General features: G+C 40.9%; 1 protein-coding gene across 2 annotated transcripts in view; it reads left to right on the top strand.

Annotated features, from left to right (window-relative positions):
* Positions 1-23,858, top strand: part of LRRC49 (leucine rich repeat containing 49) — a 115,505-nt gene that overhangs the window by 36,480 nt on the left and 55,167 nt on the right. For both annotated transcript variants that reach the window (XM_073303708.1, XM_073303709.1), the window contains exon 9: positions 5,912-5,973. In XM_073303708.1, the coding sequence (XP_073159809.1) occupies positions 5,912-5,973 (62 nt within the window). The remainder of the gene's footprint in view (positions 1-5,911; positions 5,974-23,858) is intronic.

Genomic DNA, 23,858 nt, shown 5'->3' on the forward strand with positions numbered 1-23,858 from the left:
AACCAGCCTGAGGCCCAGTGTTCTATACTGGAGCGGGGAAGGATGGAAGGAATGGAGTCCAGCAAGAACTGAGAATGTACTCCAGGGGAACCAGCCTGGGGGTGGAGTGCTCTATCCCAGAGCCAAAAAGACTCTCAAAGGTAGCCCAATGAGGGGATGGGTACAGGACCCAGAGGGCTGGCTGAAGAGGACCCACTGAAGGACAGAACAACTTTTTTGTTTGTTGGGACTTGATTGATTGGAATTTCGCTACCCCAGAATGGGATAAGTTTGTTTATGACTTGGCTGGAGGGCTAACTGAACTGACCGCTTTGTATGTGGAGTTCTTGGGGACTCTGAGGGTATGTCTACACTGCAACATAAGCTCATGCCTGAGCCCAGGCTCATGCCTAACCCCCCTAGTGTCTACACTGCAATTGCACTAATCTAGGGGCTTGGACCCAGGGTCCCAAGACCCTACAGGACTGAAAGGTCCAAGCTTGAGTTAAGCTGGGACCCAGGTTGTGAGCCCTATTGTTTTGCAATCTAGATGCAGCCCCTCTTGACTCGGGTCCCAGTAGTGAGCTGGAAGTATCCCACTATTCCATGTGACAGCTATCCCAACATCTGCAATCCACTCTATTATTTTGTGAAAGGAATATTTTTTAAATATTGTTAGTGAGTTCCTTTTGGATTTCTTGTGCAGCTTTATTTTTAAGGACAGTTTTGGATTTTCTTTACCAGTGATAGGACAGAATAATTCTTGTTTTTGTTCCTTGCTGTTGAATCATGATATAGGACTAAAATTGCAGAATTATCACTTAATTTTGGTACTAAAATGGATTAGATTTCTTGTGCATCGGTTGTATTTTGACAGTGCTATTGGTGGCAGTACCTAATATAACTTGACAGAGTAATTATGGAATAAAGATATATCATAACTTTGTTGTAACTTCAAACCTTAGATAACCTTAAACAGCAGCATTGCTAACCCCAAGATTTCAGAAATTGTGTCGGGCACCCAAACGCATGAGCTTGTCTTCAAATGTATTATTTTAAAAATATTATTTTTAAATTTCTTTTCTCTGCTATCTCATTTTTGAGCCTTTAGTGTTCTTCTTCTCAAGCTTTATCTCTGATGCCAGGAGGGCTCAGAAACGTACTGTTCTTGAAAGCTGAGGCCTGGTCTATGCTACGGGGTCAGGTCGAATTTAGCCGCATTAGGTCAATTTTAAAATGAATGCGTCCACACAAACAACCCCATTCCGTCGACTTAAAGGGCTCTTAAAATTGACTTCTGTAATCCTCCCTGGCGAGGGGAGTAGCGCTAAAATCGACCTTGCTGGATCGAATTTGGGGTAGTGCAGACGCAAATCGATGGTATTTGCCTCCGGGAGCTATCCCACAGTGCTCCATTGTGACCACTCTGGACAGCACTTTGAACTCCGATGCACTAGTCAGGTACACAGGAGAAGCCCCGGGAAATTTTGAATTTCATTTCCTGTTTGGTCAGCATGGCAAACTCAGCAGCACAGGTGACCATACAGTCCCCCTAGAATTGCAAACGAGCTCCAGCATGGACCAAAAGGGATCTGCTTGCTGTATGGGGAGAAGCATCTGTGCAGGCAGAACTCCGATCAAAAAGAAGAAATGCAAATATATTTGCCAAAATCTCACAGGGCAGGTTGGAGAGAGGCTACAACAGGGGGACACAGCAGTGCCACATGGAAGTTAAGGAGCTGGAGCAAGCCTACCAAAAGACAAAGGAGGCAAACGGTTGCTCTGGGTCAGAGCCCCATACATGCCACTTCTATGATCAGCTGCATGCCATTCTAGGAGGGGACCCTACCACTACCCCACCACTATCCGTGGACACGTGCAAGTGGGGAGTCTCACGCAACAGGGAGGAAGATTTTGTGGATGAGGAGGAGGAGAATGCGCAGCAGGCAAGCAGTGAATCCGTTCTCCCCAGCAGCCAGGACCTTTTCCTCACTGTGCATTCGAAGGCGGGATCCCCGACTCTGAAGCTGGAGAAGGCACCTCTGGTGAGTGCACATTTGTAACTACAGTGCAGGGTTTAAAAGCAATAGTGTTTCATGTTTGATTTGCCCTGAAGAATTGGGATGCATTTGCTGCCCGTACAGTTACTGGAAAAGTCTGTTAACGTGTCTGGGGATGGAGTGGGAGTCCTCCAGGGACATCTCCATGAAACTCTCCTGGAGGTACTCTGAAAGAATTCTGGAATCATTGCAGCACAAAGCATGGTAGAAGATGGTCCTGAGTTTTGGTCACATTCAAGCAACATTTGGTCTATATCTTTCTGTGTCAGCCTCAGGAGAGTAATATCATTCCTGGTCACCTGGTTGAAATAGGGGAATTTTTGTAAGGGAACAGGAAAAGTACCCCATTCATGCTGGGCTGTTTGCGCTTGGCTAAAGGGATCATCCCAGAGAATAGCCACGCGGTGGGGTGGTGGGAGGTATGTGCTGCACATCCACCCAAAAACCGCAGCCCCTCCTTTTAAATGTGAAACCCAATCCATTGCTTGCTATGGGAAAGGATGGCGCTGCAGTTTGAAACCATTCCCACATGTTTTGCATACAAAGCCAACCCCACGTACCCTTTGCCTTACTATGGCTGCATGGAAACCGAATTCTGTTGCCCAGCCATGTGTGATGTGTCACCATAACGGCAGGCGCTCAATATAAAAGGCAAAATGCGACCTTGTACCTAAAGCACATGTGCTGTCTGCTGTGAATTGCTAGATTCACAACTGTGAAAGAGTCTCCGTTTTGTTCTCAGAAATGTATCATCATAAATTTTACTCTCCCTTTTTTTCTCCCCCCAGGTGCAAATGTTTCTAGGCTCCCCCATTATCTCCATCCCTGAGGTTATTGCAGATTAGAAGGCGGAAAAAACGCACTTGCAATTACATGTTTTCCGAGCTAATGCAGTGCTCCTGCACTGATAGGGCACAACTGAATGCATGGAGGCATTCAGTGGCAGAGGCCAGGAAAGCATTAAGTGAGCGCAAAGAGCAGAGGCAGGAGTGCGAAGAGCGGAGGCAGGAGGTGATGCTAAGGCTAATGGGGGACCAAATGGACATGATGAAGCGTCTGGTGCAGCTGCAGGAAAGCCAACAAGAGCACAGACACCCCACTGCATCCATTGTACAACCTCCTGACCTTCTCCCCAAGTTCCATATCCTCCTCACCCAGACGCCCAAGAATGCGGGTGTGAGGAGGCTCCGGGCACCCAGCCACTCCACTCCAGAGGATGGCCCAAGCAACAGAAGGCTGTCATTCAAACAGTTTGATTTGTAGTGTGGCTACAATAAGCAATGTGGGGTTGTATTTCTCTTCCCCCACTCCACCCTGGCTACCTTGTCAGTTATCTCCCTTTTTCTTTAATTAATAAAGAAAGAATGCATGGTTTCAAAACAATAGTTCCTTTATTTTGAAGCCGGGAGGGTGGCTGGCTTACAGGGAATTAAAATCAGCAAAGAGGGTGGGTTTGCATCAAGGAGAAATACACACAACTGTCACACAGAAGGCTGGCCAGTCATGAAACTGGTTTTCAAAGCCTCTCTGATGAGCAGCGTGCCCTGCTGTGCTCTTCTAATGGCCCTGGTGTCTGGCTGCTCAAAATTGGACGCTAGGCGATTTGCCTCAACCTCCCACCCTGCCATAAATGTGTCCCCTTACTCTCACAGATACTATGGAGCACACAGCAAGCAGCAATAACAATGGGAATGTTGGTTGCGCTAAGGTCTGATCTAGTCAGCAAACAGCGCCAGCAAGCTTTTAAATATCCAAAGGCACATTCTACCACCATTCTGCACTTGCTCAGCTTATAGTTGAACTGCTCCTTAGTACTGTCCAGGCTGCCTGTGTATGGCTTCATGAGCCGTGGGAGCAAGGGGTAGGCTGGGTCCCCAAGGATAACTATTGGCATTTCAACATCCTCAACTGTAATTTTCTGGTCTGGGAAGTAAGTCTCTTCTTGCAGCTGCTCAAACAGCCCGGACTTCCTAAAGATGCGAGCATCATGCACCTTTCCTGGCCATCTCACGTTGATTTCAGTGAAATGTCCCTTGTGATCCACCAGTGCTTGCAGCACCATTGAGAACTATCCCTTGCAGTTTACATACTGGTTGGCAAGGTGGTCCAGTGCCAAGATAGGGATATGCGTTCCGTCTATTGCCCCACCACAGTTAGGGAAACCCATTGCAGCAAAGCCATCTAGTATGACCTGCACATTTCCCAGAGTCACTACCCTTGATAACAGAATGTCAATAATTGCATTGGCTACTTGGATCACAGCAGCCCGCACAGTAGATTTGCCCACTCCAAATTGATTCCCGACTGACCGGTAGCAGTCAGGCATAGCAAGCTTCCACAGGGCTATCGCCACTCGCTTCTCAACTGTCAGGGCAGCTCTCATCTTGGTATTCCTGCGCTTCAGGGTGGGAGAAAGCAACTCACAGAGTTCCAGGAAAGTAGCCTTACGCATGCGAAAGTTTCGCAGCCGCTGTGAATCATCCCATACCCGCAACACTATGCGGTCCCACCAGTCTGTGCTTGTTTGCCGGGCCCAGAATCAGCATTCCACTGTATCAGCCAGCTAAATTGATGGAAGCAGAACTTCAGTTACTCTGTGACTTCCTTACAGAACTTAGGGTAAACTTACACCCATGTTTGTGATGCTTGCAAGCTACCCCAAGGTAGGGTTGCCAGTTTTGGTTGGACATATTCCTGGAGGTTTCATCACATGACATAATCTTTAATTTCTGGATACTCCAGGACAGTCCTTGGCAACCCTACAGGGAAAAGCAAACAATTGTGACTGTGGCAGACTGCTACCCAAAGAAAATTCCTTCACATCCCACAGTATTGTGATCAGCTAGACACTGAGGATTTGAGGAAGAATCACCATTCACACAACCTCTTAATACCTAGCCTTTAGGTGTATTTCTGTCCTGCTCTTTCCCCATGTCAACTATAACCACAATTAGAAGTCATGGAGACTAAAGCTGATGGGGGGTGGGAATATGGGTCTAGCTACTGGAAAAATACAAGTGGCCTGCCCCTGCACCAGTCTCCAAGCACTTGGACTGGGTGTGTTCATATCCGCAAGTTGGAGAATGGGTTTTTACAGGGTAGGGAGATGCATCTAATGGCATAAATGAATATGTGGATGGGTAACGACAAACCGCAATCCCTAGTCAATGTGGATTTGTATTTTGCGCATACAGCTTGCTCTTATTTGCTTTATTAACATGTTGAATTAGATACTATTTCAAGTATTCCAAAAGATTTATAGTAGCATTTAAAACCACCAATAACAATTTTGTACTGTTAAAATACATAGCTTTTGGAAGATTGGACTCCAGAGTCCATCTGTATGTTGTTTTTTATTCATATGGTGTAGATTTTTATACAATTTAAAAGATAGTGAGTTGGTTGATAGGAGAGAATCCTGACTTAAGTCTCCCATTGACAGTACAGCCACTGCAATTTGGAAGGTAATTTATGAGTTTGCACTTTGAAGCTTTAGTGCAGAATGGTCACAACATCAAATTTATATTTATGCAGTTTGATTACAGCATGCTTGCCCTGAAGCTTAAACGCTGAGGCAAGCACCTTGGCTCCTTTCCTGAAAGGCTGTTAAAAATGGTTAACAGCAGTCTCATTCTCTTTAACGCTATTTACCTTGCAAGTGGTGCAGCTTGATCTGCAGAGTAGATATCTGCACTGAAGCACTCCCTTGGAGTCTGCACCAGAGAGGAATGGAGCTGCATGTTCAACAGAAATCAATGTTGCAGCAAGGTTACAGAAAATAGAAATGTGTATATTTCATCATCAGGCCAAGTAGAGAGGTTCAAAAGATGTTCTCTTTCAGCTGCTGAATTTATGCTTCTCTTTCTTTCTAGAAAGATGTGGATACTTTGCCCTGCCTCCAGCATCTGTTTCTCAGCTTTAACAATATATCTAGGTAAGGGGACTACCAGTTTGCTTCTTATCGGTAATTTAAGTATAATATTGCAGCTGTATTAAGTTAAAATTGGAATACTTTGCAGGTGGTTACAATTTTCTAATATGGCAGATTGAATAAGAAATATACAATGTCTGGATTATACAAAATGTGTGAAACTGAAGTTCTCTAAACCCTCATCCTTTAAATGTACATTCTATTTATGAAAATTCTACTATTCTGTTTAAAGATGACCATACAGTTTATAGTTATGAAAATAGAAAATAGTATTGTAAATACTGTATAATTTTAGTGTTAATTTAAGTATCTGTTTAACAGTATATAAGTTACATTTATGTTTACATTCATCACAACATAAAATATCGAATTAAAATCTGTTTAATTGATGTGACTAGATTATTCTTCATTTGTATTGCTTTCTGAACATCTTTTGTTACCTAAAGCTGCAATCTGTATTCATTATTGTGTCACTCTTTCAAACTGGGCCATCAGAACGTAGTAACTCAGCTTTCTCAGTAAGACTTCTGTTGTTTTAAGAACTGATGAGCATGTTTCATTATAAATGTATAGAAATGTTTGTCATCTACATCTGTCTTCTCATCGTATTTTCAAATGTTACTGGATTCTGTATTTATAGTCATCCCAAAATAAAAGAAAATGTTATTTTAAAAAGTACTGCATGCACGATTTTCCTTAGAGAGCAACTTATGGTTGCTCATATATCTTAATCATCATAAATATAGAACTAAGGAGAAATCTAACAGCATCAAATTATTTTATTAGAGACCTAGAAAAGGTACTGCATTCCTTTATTGCTGGAAAAATCATGATGTTTTTGCTGTACTTATTCTCTTTGTAGGGATGGAAAATAGGAATGATTTATGTTAAAACTAACAGAAATTGTTATTATACTAGTAAGTTAGAGTATTTTATGCAGACCTGCATTTTATTCCTTGCAAAGACCTCCAATTTACTTGTTTATGAGGCTTATGTTCTTAATGCAGTGATGCAGCATTTACCCTTAAAATTACTGGGTATTAAAAAAAGTTGAAAATCTAATACGAGCTTCTACTAAACTATAGATATTTCACATGAATTAATCTGCTAGTGCCTCTGCTTCATGTTTTAAATTTGGGTAGTAGCAGACATAGATTAGCATTTTATTTCTGTTGAATAATGGTTGGTTCCCAAATTTTAAACATACTTTTTGTTTCTGTTCTGCCAACAAATGTCCTAGCCTGGTTTTAGCAGTTGGAGGACTGCAGTGGCCAGTTCCCCTGTCACCAGAAAGTATTGCTGCAGTCAGTGGTAATTACTTTATGATTTTATGTAACTGACCTAGTAACTCATCCAGCTCTCAGCCTCCTCTCCCACAATGTTTTATACAAAATTATACTATTATTTTTTCAGTATACAAGGAGAGAAAAGGACCTAAAAAGAAGCTTGGCAAATCCAATTGGTTACATAATCTGTAGCTGATTTCAAACTAATATCTTGCTTGCTTTTATAGTTTATTCAGCGGGTTTGCAGGGAAGCTATATGTGCACAACTCAGTCTTAGAATTTGTCCCTACATGGGATGTACATACCTTAAACATTGTCTTGCAAGTATGTAATGTTTAGTTTTGGTTTTGGTTTTGGTTTAGAGTTGAAATCAGTTTAAAAAAAAAATCTGAAATCAGTTGAAAATCGCACTTTTCCACTGTATGAACCTTATGTTTGGACCAACCTAACACTTTACATGCCAGTCACCATTATAACATCTTGATGGTGGTGACATTTGGCTTGTTGATGTTTTGAAATGTTGACATGCCATTGAACAACAGCATTTCATCAAGGAGGTGAAACAACACTGAATGTACATTTTGTGTTATATAACTGATGCGTGACATGTTTCGTATCAGGGAAATAATTTAAAAAATGTGTTTTTATAACCAATTATGTACTGATATTTTTCCTGGTGCAGTTTGACTTGACCAAGATGTTTAAACTGAAAATTGGCAAGTGTAATGGGAACTTTAGACACAATTTTAACATGGAGTATTGCTGTAGTAAGATCAAGAATGAAAGTTCCCACTACCCTTTGTACGTATTCTCATGACTTATTTATTTAGATTTACCATATGCCTTGTGGTAAACTTTGAAAATATATTTTCAAGAAACAATTCTACATGCATGTGTATGTAAAAAGACAAAAAAATATTTCAGACAAATGACAATACTTATGCAATGATCTAAAGCATTTACTCACAGGTACACAATGATAACTTGCTAGCAGCAGCAGCAAGATATGTTGCAAAAGTCTGGTTGTATTCACAGCTTGGTTTCCTTAGAGTCAGTTAATCAGATATTGATTTAAAAAATTACTTCATAAGATGTAATAATACGGCCTTTATGTTAAATCAGAATATCTCCAAAGGAGATAGAACATTTTAAAAAGATTAATTTAGAATGAATTGTTTTGACATAGCAAAAGTTCACATTGGAGCATCAGTTTGGTGCTTGTCACATGGCAGCAAGAGTTGTTGCATCATGTATTGATAAACATTGACATGTATCAATTGGAATGTCTTTGTAATATGCCTCGTTACAGATGAGGACATTTCAAGCTGTTATGGTCTTAATATTAATGAGATATTCTCTCCTCTTCATTTTCAGAGGAACCCCAGAATGCTACTGTTCCTCTAAAGAAATCTTTTGTACACAAGTTCCCAAGTGTTCATGTTGTTAAGACCTCATAAGCTAAAACCAAACCAAGAATTGGTATGGGGACTGGAACAAAGAAATAATGTCTTATTTCCGTCCTCAGCTTGGACAGATTTAGTAGTCAGGCAAACTAATAGCATTCGCACCTGTTACATTAATTTAAATGGAATATATGGGCTTAAGGTGTTGACATAACCCCATAACTGTCCAACATTAAACAGTGTTAAACAAGGTTTGGGCATGTGGTAACATGGCAAACACACCATTAGAATCCTATTAACCTTTTATTAAAAACATAGAAAAGATGGAAAAACACTTAAAACATTTAAAATGTGAAGTATTTGTCAAATAAGGCTTTCACTTTAACAACATTCCTTGTTCCCCTTCCCTTTAGCTGGAGAGTTTTTAGAAGGAAATCCTCCACCTCCTTGTTTAACAGCCTCTTTAGATCATATTAAAGAGGGTATTAACTGTACTTTTGGGGAAAAGAGAAGAAGTTAGTTGAGATGAGCTGGAGCAGTTGTTGCTGTTATTGAAGTACAATCCTGTTTCATCCCAGGTGGTGTTTGGGATTCAGATGGAGCCAAAAGAGGTGGCAATATCATCTGGGTCCCTCTCTCTGGCATGGTCTGGTCAGGACCAAACTCTCAGGATCAGGATGACAAAGGCCCTGGGTTCCAAGAGATGGTGGGGTTGGAAGCCATGGTGGTGAAGCTAACTCCATTAGACAATTTTTCTCCCAAAAGTCTCTCTCTTTAAGAATCCACCCAGGGAATGGTGGGTGAAATAGCCCATCCTCTCATTATTTTGTCCACCAATTAGACCAGTATACCCATTTTGGTTCACTAGTTTCTGGTTCCGCACTTTTCCAGTTTACTAAGCAGGATCTTGACAGGACTTGAGTTATATCACTAGGCCTTTTTGTTTGGACTAATTCAGTTATTTTCATACCATTTCCCATGAACACTTGCTATTAGAAGTTTTTGTGACACCTTACGAACTTTCATGCATTTTTTTACACCAGTTGAAGTTCCGGGGGCGGGCAAGAGCAAGCTTTTTACAGTTAAGTTCACAATTAGGGAAAATATTGTAGGCCCAATTATTGCAACACACCTTGATGGTTCCTTATAATCTATTATTATTTATTTGTATTATCGTAACACCTAGGAGCCCCAGTCAGGGACAAGGATCTCAGTGTGCTAGGTGCTGTACAAACACAGAATAAAAAATCATTTTTTGGACTCTTGCTGAATTATCCAGACTTCTCATCTAGATTGTTATCCGGCAGAACTTTGAGATTTTTTTGCTTTTAGAACTATTTAACTTGCCCCACTAGAGCTCGGAGGGGCGGGGGGGTTGTTATTACTGGTATTTCTTAATATGAAAACGAAGAAGTCTATTTTTATTCCATGTCTTGGAGATGTAAATTAATTTGCCAATGATTGTAAACTTTACAAGGCCATGACTGTCTTCTATTCTGCATCTTGTAAATCATATTTATTTAGCAAAAATAGGTTGGGTACAGATATGACCCCTTCAGGTGTGGGTTTTGGAGAAGAGGAGCAATTTTCCCATCTGGTTACTTAGTGAAAGGAATGATTTGAACTATTGTAACACTCATCTGTTACAGCTTTCTATTATGCAACTGCAAACAGGTTAGCAACACCTTTATGGTGGACAAAGAGATCAGAAGAGAGTATTGAAATATAGCCTGTATTGGTGTAACGGGTCATCTTTTATGGCTATCTCTGTGCTGTGCCACAGTCTGAATCCTGATTTGCAAATATTCAGGATGCTGGGAAATATCACATTAGAGCTTGTTTGTCACTACTTGCGCATAACTTGCTTTGGGCTTCTCTTCATTGCAGAGTTAGCTTGAGGTATAACTAGAGTGTTGCCTCTAACCCAACTCCGTCCTGTCCATGTACAAAAATCTAGCTCAAGTTAAGTGGTGCTTCCTACTTGAGCCAGCTGGTCTGTCAGGGGTTTGGACTAAAGCCTGAGTGCTCCCCATGCCTGAACTAGTGATGCCGTGGGGTTGCAGCTTCTCTCTGCTGCTAATCCAGTCACTCTGGGTTGCTCCAGTGTGGTTTTGCTATGAGAGCACTCTCACTCAGGCTAGGCTAACTTAGGAGGAGTTAGCTCAAGTGTAGATTACGAAAGCTAATACTTCATTGAAGACAAGCCCTTAGAAATCAGTTGTTGGAGACAATGTGATAGTTAGAGAGGGCTTCTTCATTTAGCTTTGGCTTTTTGAGGATTTATTTGTGAATTTATTTTTTAAACAAAAAAATAATTAAAAGCACATTTTATTATAGCACGGAGTTATTTTTTTTTAGGGTTCATGCCCTTAAAAAAAAGGAAAAAGGAGGGACATCTGTTTCAGTTTCACTAATAATCTGAGGTATGTTGAAGTACTCAGAACTTCAAAGCACCACAGTACTCATTTATCATAAGGGGTTGAAAACCCAACCAACCTTTCTAAAAAGTTTTTTGTTGTTTCCTGAAGGAGATTGATTTGTTTTTTTAATTCTGCATGTAGCAGCAGAATTTCTAGAAGTATAAATACTGTACAGGCTAATTCTTGTAGAAGAAGGCTTTAGTGCAGCTATTGAATTCTGATGTATTTGAAACTAGTTTTGAAGGTCAGAAGTATTAGTTGATTTAGAATGAATATTGTCACACTAAAATCTAATCTAGCACAATAGAGGTTCACAAATAACATCACATTTAACTCTGCAGTCACAAAAGTTTCAGGCCAAAGTCTTCTGCAGAACTAAACTTTTAGCTTTACTAAATTTATTTGTGTGACATTTCAGTGGAATGATGGATTTTTTTGATCAGGTGATATTGTTAAATAGTAACTAATAAATCATCACAACATTCATAAGGTAGGTAGGTAATTATTGTCTATTTTACGGTGTGAAAATTAAGCCACAAAGCAATCTAGGCTAAAAATTTCAAACTTGGCTCCTAAACCTACTCACTAAAAAGGCCTAATTTTCAAAGGTGCAGAGCACATGAATTGACTTCAATATTAGCTGCCAGGTGCTCAGCACCTCTGAAAACCAGGCTACTATTTTAGGCTACTATTTTACTTAATATGGATTTAGTAGCCTACCTTTATGACCCAAGGCCAACATTTTCAGACCTGGGTGCCAAGAGGCATTTAGATACTGTAACTAATTTTTCAGAGGTGCTGAACATCCCTCGCTTCTCTTGATGCCTATGGAATCGGAGGGTGCTCAGCACTTTTCAAAACGAGACCACCTATTTAAGTGTCTTATTTTGGCCAGCCACAATTGACACTTTTTGCCTAAGTGAACATATCCAAGGCCATGAGAACTGTCACCTACCACCTTTTCAGCTTTTTCCATCAGTAAAGGAAAAGGATACAGACTCTGCATCTTTAAATAAAGTTTTACATAGGTCAGTCATCTTTTAGTATAGCCTGATGGAGCATTGCTGCATGATGTCTGCCTCTTGGAACATGCTACTTGTCAGGGATGAAGTCTTTTGTTTTTGCCTAGGTGGAAAGCCCAGGTTTAGGTTAAAAAAAATTAACCCTGTATTCCTTTCAGTTGTCCCTTGATATCCATGGGATATGTTTCGGATCTCAGTAATCTGTAACAATACCTCTTGTATTCTACCATTTTCTTCTCTATTTCAAGGATCTGTACCCAGTTAACAATATAGCTGAGCTTTCTCACTGTTTATGTCCAGTCCTTGGGAGAAAACTTCTTTAAAAAAAAATTAGTCCCGAAAAACTTGTAGTCTGGTATCTTTCATCTTACTGGGAACCCTAGCACCTAAACGTTTACTCCTTACATTTGATTCTTCAGACTTCTGACTTTGCATGAAAGATTATTGTATTTATTATTTATTTAGATTTAAAATAATAAAAAGATGCTTGTCCAAGAGACTTTGCACACTAACACATCAATAATACAATACAGATTTTACCATTATTTTAGTACATACTTCATCTTGGACAAAAGAAGCTTCTAGTGTTGCTGTTGACTTTTTCTGCAGTCTTCAGCCATGCTAAAGTAAGTGGCACTTTGCCTTCTAGATTACTGACTCTTGATGAGTTTTTTGTTGTTTAATTTTTGCCACCACAGTTTGCAAATGACAGGTTTCAGAGTAGCAGCCGTGTTAGTTTGTATTCGCAAAAAGAAAAGGAGTACTTGTGGCACCTTAGAGACTAACCAATTTATTTGAGCATAAGCTTTCGTGAGCTACAACTCACTTCATCGGATGCATTCAGTAGAAAATGCAGTGAGGATGTTTTATACACACAGACCATGAAAAAATGGGTGTTTATCACTTCAAAAGGTTTTCTCTCCCCCCACCCCACTCTCCTGCTGGTAATAGCTTATCTAAAGTGATCACTCTCCTTACAATGTGTATGATAATCAAGGTGGGCCATTTCCAGCACAAATCCAGGGTTTAACAAGAACGTCTGAGGACCGGGGGGGAGTGGGGGGTGGAGGGAGGAGGGTTAGGAAAAAACAAGGGGAAATAGGTTACCTTGCATAATGACTTAGCCACTCCCAGTCTCTATTCAAACCTAAGTTAATTGTATCCAATTTGTAAAAGAATTCCAATTCAGCAGTCTCTCGCTGTCTGTAATCGTGTGACCAGAGAGATTGAAGTGTTCTCTGATTGGTTTATGAATGATATAATTCTTGACATCTGATTTGTGTCCATTTATTCTTTTACGTAGAGATTGTCCAGTTTGACCAATGTACATGGCAGAGGGGCATTGCTTGCACATGATGGCATATATCACATTCATAAACCAGTTGGAGAACACTTCAATCTCTCTGGTCACGCGATTACAGACATGAAAGTTGCGATATTACAACAGAAAAACTTCAAAACCAGACTCCAGCGAGAGACTGCTGATTTGGAATTCATTTGCAAATTGGATACAATTAACTTAGGCTTGAATAGAGACTGGGAGTGGCTAAGTCATTATGCAAGGTAACCTATTTCCCCTTGTTTTTTCCTACCCCGCCCCCCACTGTTCCTCAGACGTTCTTGTTAAACCCTGGATTTGTGCTGGAAATGGCCCACCTTGATTATCATACGCATTGTAAGGAGAGTGGTCACTTTGGATGGGCTATTACCAGCAGGAGAGTGAGTTTGTGGGGGGGCGGGGCGGAGGGTGAGAGAACCTGGATTTGTGCTGGAAATGGCCCAACTTGATGATCACTTTAGATAAGCTATTACCAGCAGGAGAGTGGGGTCGGGGGAGAGAAAACCTTTTGAAGTGATAAACACCCATTTTTTCATGGTCTATGTGTATAAAACATCCTCACTGCATTTTTCACTTTATGCATCTGATGAAGTGAGCTGTAGCTCACGAAAGCTTATGCTCAAATAAATTGGTTAGTCTCTAAGGTGCCACAAGTACTCCTTTTCAGTTTGCAAATGATCTTTCTCAGCATGAAATCTTTTCCCAGCTCTAGCAGTGTAGAAGAAATTAGGCATAAAGATGATTTTTTTATATCACAGGACTCTTACATTGTTTGTAGCTTGGAGAAAGTTTGTCTTTAATGATCAGTTCATGTCCGTACTGATAGTTAAGTGCAAAGAATAACTTGGTAGGTTGTTCCCACAATAATGAAAACACTTCAGACTCCAAACAGAATACATATGTGACGGGTTGGATTGCAGAAACCCCTTTGGGACTGCTCCCTGATGTGCCTGGACTACCTCTGAGCCTGCTTTCCCTGCCAGCTTGGGACTTCAGAGCCCTTCCTGGTTGTGCCAGACACTCTAGCCTGCTACGAACACAGACCCAGGTCTGAACCATGTCCCCCAAAAGCTGCAGGCTTAACTGGAAAGAGCTTAAGAAGTGTTCCTGTCTCCAACACTGCGGTACCAAGCTCCCAAAGGGGTCCAAACCCCAAATAAATCTGTTTTACCCTGTATAAAGCTTATACAGGGTAAACTCATAAATTGTTCGCCCTCTGTAACACTGATAGAGAGAGATGCACAGCTGTTTGCCCCCCTCCAGGCATTAATACGTACGCTGGGTTAATTAATAAGTAAAAAGTGATTTTATTAAATACAAAAAGTAGGATTTAAGTGGTTCCAAGTAATAACAGACAGAACAAAGTAAAATAAAATAAAGCACGCAAAATAAAATAAATAAAATAAAGCACGCAAGTCTAAGCCTAATGCAGTAAGAAGGTGATTACAGATGAAATCTCACCCTCGGAGATGTTTCAGTAAGCTTCTTTTACAGACTAGCCTTCTTCTAGTCTGGGTCCAGCAATCACTCCCACCCCGTAGTTACTGTCCTTTGTTCCAGTCTCTTTCAGGTATCTTTCAGGGGTGGAGAGGCTACCTCTTGAGCCAGCTGAAGACAAAATGGAGGAGTTTCCAGGGGCTTAAATAGACTTTCTCTTGTGGGTGGAAACCCCTTCTCCTCTCCTATGCAGAATCCAGCTGCAAGATGGAGTTTTGGAGTCACGTGGGCAAGTCACGTGTCCATGCATGACTCAGAACTTTACCTGCCGATGCCACATTCCCAGGAAAGCTCAGATGTGGATTGGCATCTCTCAGAGTTCATTGTTAGCTTAAGTGTTTCTTGATTGGGCACTTTCTGAGAATAATCTTTTCTCAAGAAGCTGACCAACTGCTTCACTGAGACTACTTAAAATCAAACAAGTACATAGCCAATATTTATAACTTGAATACAAAAATGATACATGCATGTAAATAGGATTAATATATTTAGTAGATTTTACCCTTTGCAGAGATATGTTACATGGCGTATCTAGCATAAAACATATTCCAGTCACGTCATATTTACAATCATAAGCATATTTCTATAAAGCATTATGGGGTGCTTCTCCCCTAAATATTCCAGCCAGGAGCCCCTGTCTTCAGAGCTTAGGACTTCCTCAAACTCCAGTCCTGAGGCCAGTAACTTATTTTTAAACATAATTTAGAGCTATTTTGTGCATTAGAAATAAAATCCCTTTCTCACTTTTTTTTTTAAATGGAAGAGCGGGCATCAGAATGAAGTTGTACATCTGTAGGACAGTTTAAAAACTGGTATCCTCCTGATAATTATCTTAGGGGTCTCTTTAGATTAATGTTTAACAGAATGATTAGAGCAGGATGCACTGATAGAACCTATGAAGTAATAATACAGAATACCCTGCACAACTAACTTATACTATTTTAGGGGTGGGGTAAAGTTAAGATTCCAGATCCGTAACAATATCTATACACTGAAACCTTTCCAAGAGATCACCCTTATTACATAACCTCCTGCCTTAAGAGACCTCCTAAAAGCATTAAGTACAGTTCTGTTCTATCTTTTATTAGAAGATCAACTGTTTACTCATCCGTTGAGTGATTGCTTAACTTAAAAATGGATAATACACTTTTAAATACAATATTTTAAAATCATATCAAACCACCAGCACATAAAGCAAGTATAGTTTTGCACTCTTCCTCGGTCTTAGTGGCCTAATTCTGCTCCCATTGAAATCAATAACAAAACTCTCATTGACTTGAATGGGGCAAGATTGATTCTTAGGTGGTTATGTTGTTAGCTGTTGCAGGAAATCACAGAATCAGATTTGTTCAGTAAGTGAGGGAGGAATTATTTTAATGCAGTTATAATTTTCAGTCCACAAATATGCCTCTTTAGATTTTCATATTGTGTCTAGCACTATTTTGTCTGGTTTCAGAGTAACAGCCATGTTAGTCTGTATTCGCAAAAAGAAAAGGAGTACTTGTGGCACCTTAGAGACTAACCAACTTATTTGAGCATGAGCTTTCATGAGCTACAGCTCACTTCATCGGATGCATACTGTGGAAACTGCAGAAGACATTATATATACACAGAGACCATGAAACAATACCTCCTTCCACCCCACTCTCCTGCTGGTAATAGCTTATCTAAAGTGATCATCAAGTTGGGCCATTTCCAGCACAAATCCAGGTTTTCTCACCCTCTGCTCCCCCCTCCCCCAAACTCACTCTCCTGCTGGTAATAGCCCATCCAAAGTGACCACTCTCTTTAAAATGTGTATGATAATCAAGGTGGGCCATTTCCAGCACAAATCCAGGTTTTCTCACCCCCCCATCCCACACACACAAACTCACTCTCCTGCTGGCAATAGCTCATCCAAACTGACCACTCTCCTTACAATGTGCATGATAATCAAGGTGGGCCATTTCCAGCATAAATCCAAGTTTAACCAGAACGTGTGTGTGTGTGTGGGGGGGGGGTTAGAAAAAAACAAGGGGAAATAGGCTACCTTGCATAATGACTTAGCCACTCCCAGTCTCTATTTAAGCCTAATTTAATAGTATCCAATTTGCAAATGAATTCCAATTCAGCAGTTTCTCGCTGGAGTCTGGATTTGAAGTTTTTTTGTTGTAAGATAGCGACATTCATGTCTGTGATCAGTAATATCATTGATGTAAGATTGTGAACGGTTTTGTTCTATTTACAGACATGCGTACTTAAACAAATTTTGTAATAAATAATAATTTTACTGAAAATACACTATTTACCTTTGGATTATGGAATTACCGGCAAGGTGGTCAGAATGTGTTGCAGACTATTGGCGTGATCATAAAGATGTTTTCATGCATGAATAATCTCACTGAAATTGTTGAGGCTGCTCAGATAAATAAAGTTACTCAGGAGGAAATGTTTATGGAGTTGAGCCCCATATTGCACTGTATTTTTTCCAATAGACTGATCAGCTTTAAAGGTCAATTGAGATGCTTTTTATAATTATCAAAGTTCACTTTTGTTTCTCCTGTATCATTTGATAATATCAGAAACACCCAGCATAATGCTGGGATCTGCATTCTCTTAATTCCTTTTCCTGTTTTAGTTGGTTTTGATATGGCCAAGAGTAGTAGGGAAAGGCTACAGTTCCAAAATATAGTTTTAGCAGGTAACTAAATGAGTAAATACCCTTTAATTTTAAACTGTTTTTATATGTAATTTTATATCTTCATGTATATTCCCTGAGTTTTGAATCTTAGTTTTTATTAACTTAAAAATAATATTAGTTCAATATTGTGTCCAGCAAAAATCTAAATTGAGCACTTTTAGAATTGCATAGTAGCACGTTTAAGCATTTCTTAGCATAATGAAGCATAACCAAGGTATTTTACCAGACCTTAATTTTAAACAAAATATTTGATGAGTAGTAAGAATAGAAATACATCATTTTTATTGTTATAAAATAAGCAATTTGATTATATAACTAAAATTTGATGCCATAGTTTGACTCATGTCTGTCTTGCTCATGCTCATTCTCACTTTGTAATTAAGTTGAGATGATACCTTAGAATATCTTTTAAAGTCAGTAAAAGTGATTATGGTGGAATTCATTATGTGAATGAAACTGGCAGAAACATGTACAAAATATTTTTGAAGTCTATGGTAAACTTAAATAGATCTAAAATTGAGTTCTTAATTTAGTTTCAAGAAAATTGTACATTTATCTTCGTTTCCCACTGACACAATTTCAATAAACAAGAGGATGCATATTGATAATTAAGTCCAGTTATTGCCTGTATCTTCCTATGCTTCCCCCCCATAATCTTTTTTCTTCAGAAATAGATTTCCTCCAATTTCTTTTATAACTCTGCTGTGTGATAGCCTATCAAAGCATTTGTCATACTCTTAGCAATGTTATTGAACTAAGAACTGGGCTGAAGAGTCCTGTTCTTCTAAGGCTCTAGCTAAGTAGAGCTGGTCAGGAATTTTTCAATGAAACGTTTTTTGTCAGAAAATGCTGATTAGTTGAAACTGAAACTTTTTGAGGGAAAGAGGGTCTGTTTCACTGAAACTTTCATTAGGATGGTTTCTTAAGTCCAGGATGGAATTTCGTGGGGGGACACCCGCCCAAGAATAGTCAATAGCTTAGTGGTTAAGGCATACCCTGGGATGTGGGAGACTCGTATTCATGTTCCTGCTGTAAATCGGGCATATCTAGGATATGTTGGTTTTTCTGGGGTGTCTCTCTCTCTTCCCTCTCCCCCCATTCCACATAAAACTTTGAAAAGGTCTCAGTTTCATCCAGATATGAAGCAAAAACATTTTGGAGGTCTTGAAAATGTTCTTGAGACAGGAAAACAGTTTTCTGCCCAGCTCTATAGCTAAGTCATTAGAGGGAGAGAGAGGTCCCCTTCATGCTTTGCTATTATACAAAGGGAAATTGTCCCAATGTTTATGGTCCAATGCTCCTTACCATCTGTTGCCTCAAACAGGAAGTTGAGCCATCTTCTGGGAAGTAGGGCATTTTAAACTTACTGAAAAGTTGGTTTATTTTTCTTTAGGGAGAAGATTGTATATATTAGTGTTATTTAAAAAACCTTGTGTAGTTTGTAAAATAGCGTATTTAAACAAATATTAAAAAATATTTAATGATTAGCCCAGAATTCTTGATACCTTTAAACACTGGACATTGTCAATGTTATGAATTTAACAGGGAGAATATCAATCCTTCCTCTCATGTTTTTTGCAGGCTAATTAGGAAAACTATATTTCATTATATGTCAAGAATGGCTTAGTATTTCTTATCAAAGAAAATCTTTAGTAGTAGTAATGTTGTTCTATCATTTGTAAATATTTTTGGAATATTATGTCACCGAAGTAATTTGGGGAGTTCGTTGCAGAATCTGTTGTTAGAGAAGTGATAACATCAAACATATCTTTTCTTTTTCTCAATAGGTCAGTTTAAACATGCATATATAGGTCACAATCAAAACCAACAGCTAATTAGAGAACAGTGTTTACAGTACATTACTCAGTTGTGAGAAAGATTTTATTACTCATAGCCTGTATTGTTTGTGCATTTATATTACAGATGGATATTTATAGCTCTTTGTAGATCTCCAGAGTTTAGTTCATGATGACAGGCATAGCTAGGATATAGGCACATTTTTTCCTGCTCTAATCAGAGAAGAAAAAAAATTGAATAATTCATTAGATCCTTCAAGAACATGTTTAATTTGTATGTGATAGTCTGTGTGCTGTTTTTTCAGTAGAAGTCTGAACTGTAGTGCCCTCCTTTTTAGGGAAAAAAGCACACACTTCTTCGAGGAGTGTCCCTGTGGGTGCTCCACTTTAGGTGAATCTGCACCCTTGCTCTTGTAATTGGAGATTTTTAGTAGCAGTGCCTGGTTGGGTTGCACATACGTTGTCCCTGTCTCCCGCCATCTCAGCTGGTTACATAGTGCTGTCCGACCAAACCTCCCTCAGTTCCTTCTCTATGGCTCTTTGCTTGAGGCTGAGCAATTAGCAGAGCCTCTGAGCTTATCATAGTCTAGCTTTAACTTTAGAATACTGGTTAGTTAATCAATAGTTAGTTAATAGTCAATATTTTCCTTCCCTATCTATTCGCCATTCATTCTTTCTTAAAAAAAATTCTTATCTTTGGAGTTTAATTTTCAGTTATTAGGATACCCCTTAGTGTAGTATAGTTACCCTCCCTCTTGGGAGAAACCCTATTCTAAGGGGCATGCCCAGCTCCCTGGGTTTTAAACGTTGCCTCACTTACCAGTCCTCACAGTGTGTCTGCTGCCTTGGCTAGACACACATACCACAAAAGTTCTCACACTGCCACAATCTCAAGGCTCACTCTAGGAAGGCAAGGGACCTACACCTAAAACGTCTCATGATAGAGAAGTCTCTGCACCCAGCATCCGATTCGGGATCACAGACCCCTTCTGGGCACTGGTCTGCAACGGCGGCATCTGACAGAGGTTCCCCAACGCCCTCTCAGAGGAAGGAGCACTCTGCCAATAAGGCGACAAAGAAGCAGGTGCTGACCTCCCCTCCTCATGAATCTGCCAAAAAGAGATGTTCCCCAATCTGTCATACCCCACTGGTATCGAAAGCACTGAGACCCTCCGCTTTTGAGGTAGTGGGACCATCCAGTACCATGGGTATTGTGCGAGCTAAAGAGCCTAAGCGGGCTGGCTCGGAAAAAGGCACTAAAGGGAAACCTACCATCCTTGTCTTGGTACCACTGGAGACACTCAGACATGCGACACCAAGCCGCTTGGCAGCACTACAGTCTATGGCGCCGCCTTCTGCCTCCTCAGTGCATAGCACACGTCCCTTGGCACCGACAACTGTGGTAAGGACATCAATACCACCGACAACACCCTCCTTGGTCCTGATGCTCTCGGTACCACAGGAATTTCTCTGCCATAAAGATCTTCTGGTCTCTTTGGCACTGGAATCTCCACTCCTTGGTACTGACCTCACTCCAGAACACATGGTACTGTGCCAACTTACCACCCCACCCAGATCAGTTCCTCCTTTATCCAGTGACGAGGATGATGAAGATGAAGGAGAAATCTTTTCCTTCTATCACTCCTTGCCTATCCACACAGCCACCAGACCAGGTCTGCCAGAGCACATGAATACCAACCCAGACCCGAAACTCAAGGATGGTACAGACATCCATGGATGCTGCCACCTATGGATTTCCACCACAGTGGCCTACTAGGACACATGGGCAGTATACCACCAACACTATCCTTAGCCTCCCAGTCCAGCCAAGAAGAGGTTGAGGCGTTCTCCATCATGTTCTGTACCTGGACCCTTTGAACCTCTGGAAGAGGCAGTAGAGGAATTGGAGGAGACTTTGGATCAGGAAGTCATGCAAGATGCCAATTTTTCATCCTCTTCTCCGGATGAAGCTATCATGCCCCCACCACCCACAGTGGGGGATGACTTTAAACAAGATTGCAGATTTCCTTGCTATACTTCTGGAAGAAGTGGTGGAGGCCCAACATAAGTTGCTGGACATTCTCCAGACTTCAGCCTCCTCCAAGATTGCTCTCCCAATAAATGAGGCTCTCATGCGTAAAATGACTAGACCATCAAGACCCAGTCAAGACCATCTGGCAGACCCCAGCAACAATTTCACCCACCTGCAAAAGAGTGCAAAAAAATGCTGTGTCCTTCCCAAGGGGATGGAATTTCTATTTTCACACCCACACCAAACTCTTTGGTGGTAGAGACCATAAACGAGAAGGGCAGACAATACCGTTCCAGATCTTCCCCATGTGACAGGGACTCTCTGGAAGCTACTGCCTCTTTTCCCTGATCCAGTTTTAGTCAATCTAATCACCACAAGTCAGCCCACGGACATTGGACATTGCCTCCAACTGTTAGGGCACATGTCAGCGATGACGTTTGTCATCAAATATGCCAGACTGCACATGTGATGCTTGCAAGGCTGGCTCAGGAAAGTATATATTCCACACAGACAGCATAAACAAGCATCTTATGATGCCAACCAAAGTAAAAAATTATCTACATTGATAGACTCAACCACACAATGTTTGCACAGGAGTTCCCTTGACACAGATCCTTCCATCAATGATACTCATAATAGACTAGGTTGGGGTGGGGGCACACCTGCACAACCACATGATCCAAGGCCACTGCTCCCCATCGGAATCAACACTACACATAAACCTGCTGGAGCTGTGGGCAGTCCATAATGGATGCTCACACTTTCTACCCATGATCAGGGACAAGGCCATAAAGGTTCTGATAGACCACATCGCTTTTATGTTTTATATAAACTGATGAGTAGGGATGCTGCTTTTCCCCTTTGCCAAGTAACTCCTTTGTTTAGATCTTATAGTGCTCCATCACATGGGTTCATTACTTGTCGGTGCTATACCCATTAGTTTGTTGTTACGCAGACAGCTGTGTAACCTCCTATCTACAGGATGCCAAAACACCACTACAGATGCACTGAGCAGAAAATTTTCCTCGGACCACAAGTGGGAAATGAACACCAGAGTACTACAGAACATTTTCATGCACTGCGGATTCCCAACTATAGACCTCTGTGACCACCCAAAATGCCAAGTGCCCCACACTTTTGCTCAAGAGCAGGATTGAGACCCCATTCTCTAGGCAATGCTTTTCTTCTCAGATGGGATGCACCCCGATTGTACACCTTTTCTACCGACCCTTCTCCTAGTCCACGGTCTTGTACAAGATCAGGACCGACAGCACCTGAGTCATTTTGATAACCCCTTACCCCCCGCCCCTCCCGTTTCCCAGACAAATGTGATTTCTTTACCTCGTGAAGATTGCTATTTGCCCACCGTGCACTCTTCCCCTTTACCACATCTCCTGGACATGGCCAGGTCTACCACCTGAACCAGGCAAAACTCCACCTGAAAGCATGACTACTCCATGGTTCCAAGACAGTGAAATGACGTGCTCAAAGGAGGTAAGGAACATTCTTTTAAACAGCAAAAGATCTACTACCTGACATACCTACCTGCACAATTGGAAGAGATTCCATACATGGTGCCACAATAGACAAATAATGGTGACTACCTCTCCTTTACCACTGGTACTGGACTACGTACTGGAATGTAAGAAATTGAGTCTCTCAATGAGCTCGATCAGAGTATACCTCACAGTAATCCTGGCGTTCCATCGCAAAGTGGATGAGTTCTCAGTCTTCGCCCACCTGACCACTAAATGCTTTCTCAAGGGTCTTTGTAACCTTTACCCCGAAATACGAGCCCCTACTCCATCATGGGACCTCAATCTGCTGTTGCGATGCCTTACTGGGCCCCCTTTGAACCACTACCAACGTGTTCACTTCTCCATCTCTTGATGAAGGCGGCCTTTCTCATTGATATCACATCCGTCCGATGAAAAACGGGGGCCCTCATAGCACCCCCTCCCCATACACAATATTTTTCAAAAACAAAGTTACCCTAAGACCATAACCCAAATTCTTACATAAAGGAGTTTCCTCATTCCATTTGAATCAACCCATCCATCTCCCATCTTTCTTCCCAGAACTTCACGGGAATAAACAAGAAGCAATGCTTCACACTCTGGATGTCCAAAGGGTGCTAGCATTTTACATTGAGAGCACAAAAACTTTCAGAAAGCCACCATAGTTGTTTCTTTCCATCACGGAATGATCTAAGGGAGACACCATATCCAAACAGAGGCTGTCTATATGGATCTCTGGCTACATTGACCTTTGCTATTGCCGTCAACAGCTACAACCCCCACTGGGGACCTGCACACACTCCACCAGAGCACTCTCTGCCTCAGTAGCCTTCCTCAACAATGTGCCCATTGTGGACATCTGTAAATCAGCAACCTGGGCATCAGCCCATACATTC

This window comes from Lepidochelys kempii, chromosome 10 (assembly GCF_965140265.1).
Source record: "Lepidochelys kempii isolate rLepKem1 chromosome 10, rLepKem1.hap2, whole genome shotgun sequence".
Classification (NCBI taxonomy): domain Eukaryota; kingdom Metazoa; phylum Chordata; order Testudines; family Cheloniidae; genus Lepidochelys; species Lepidochelys kempii.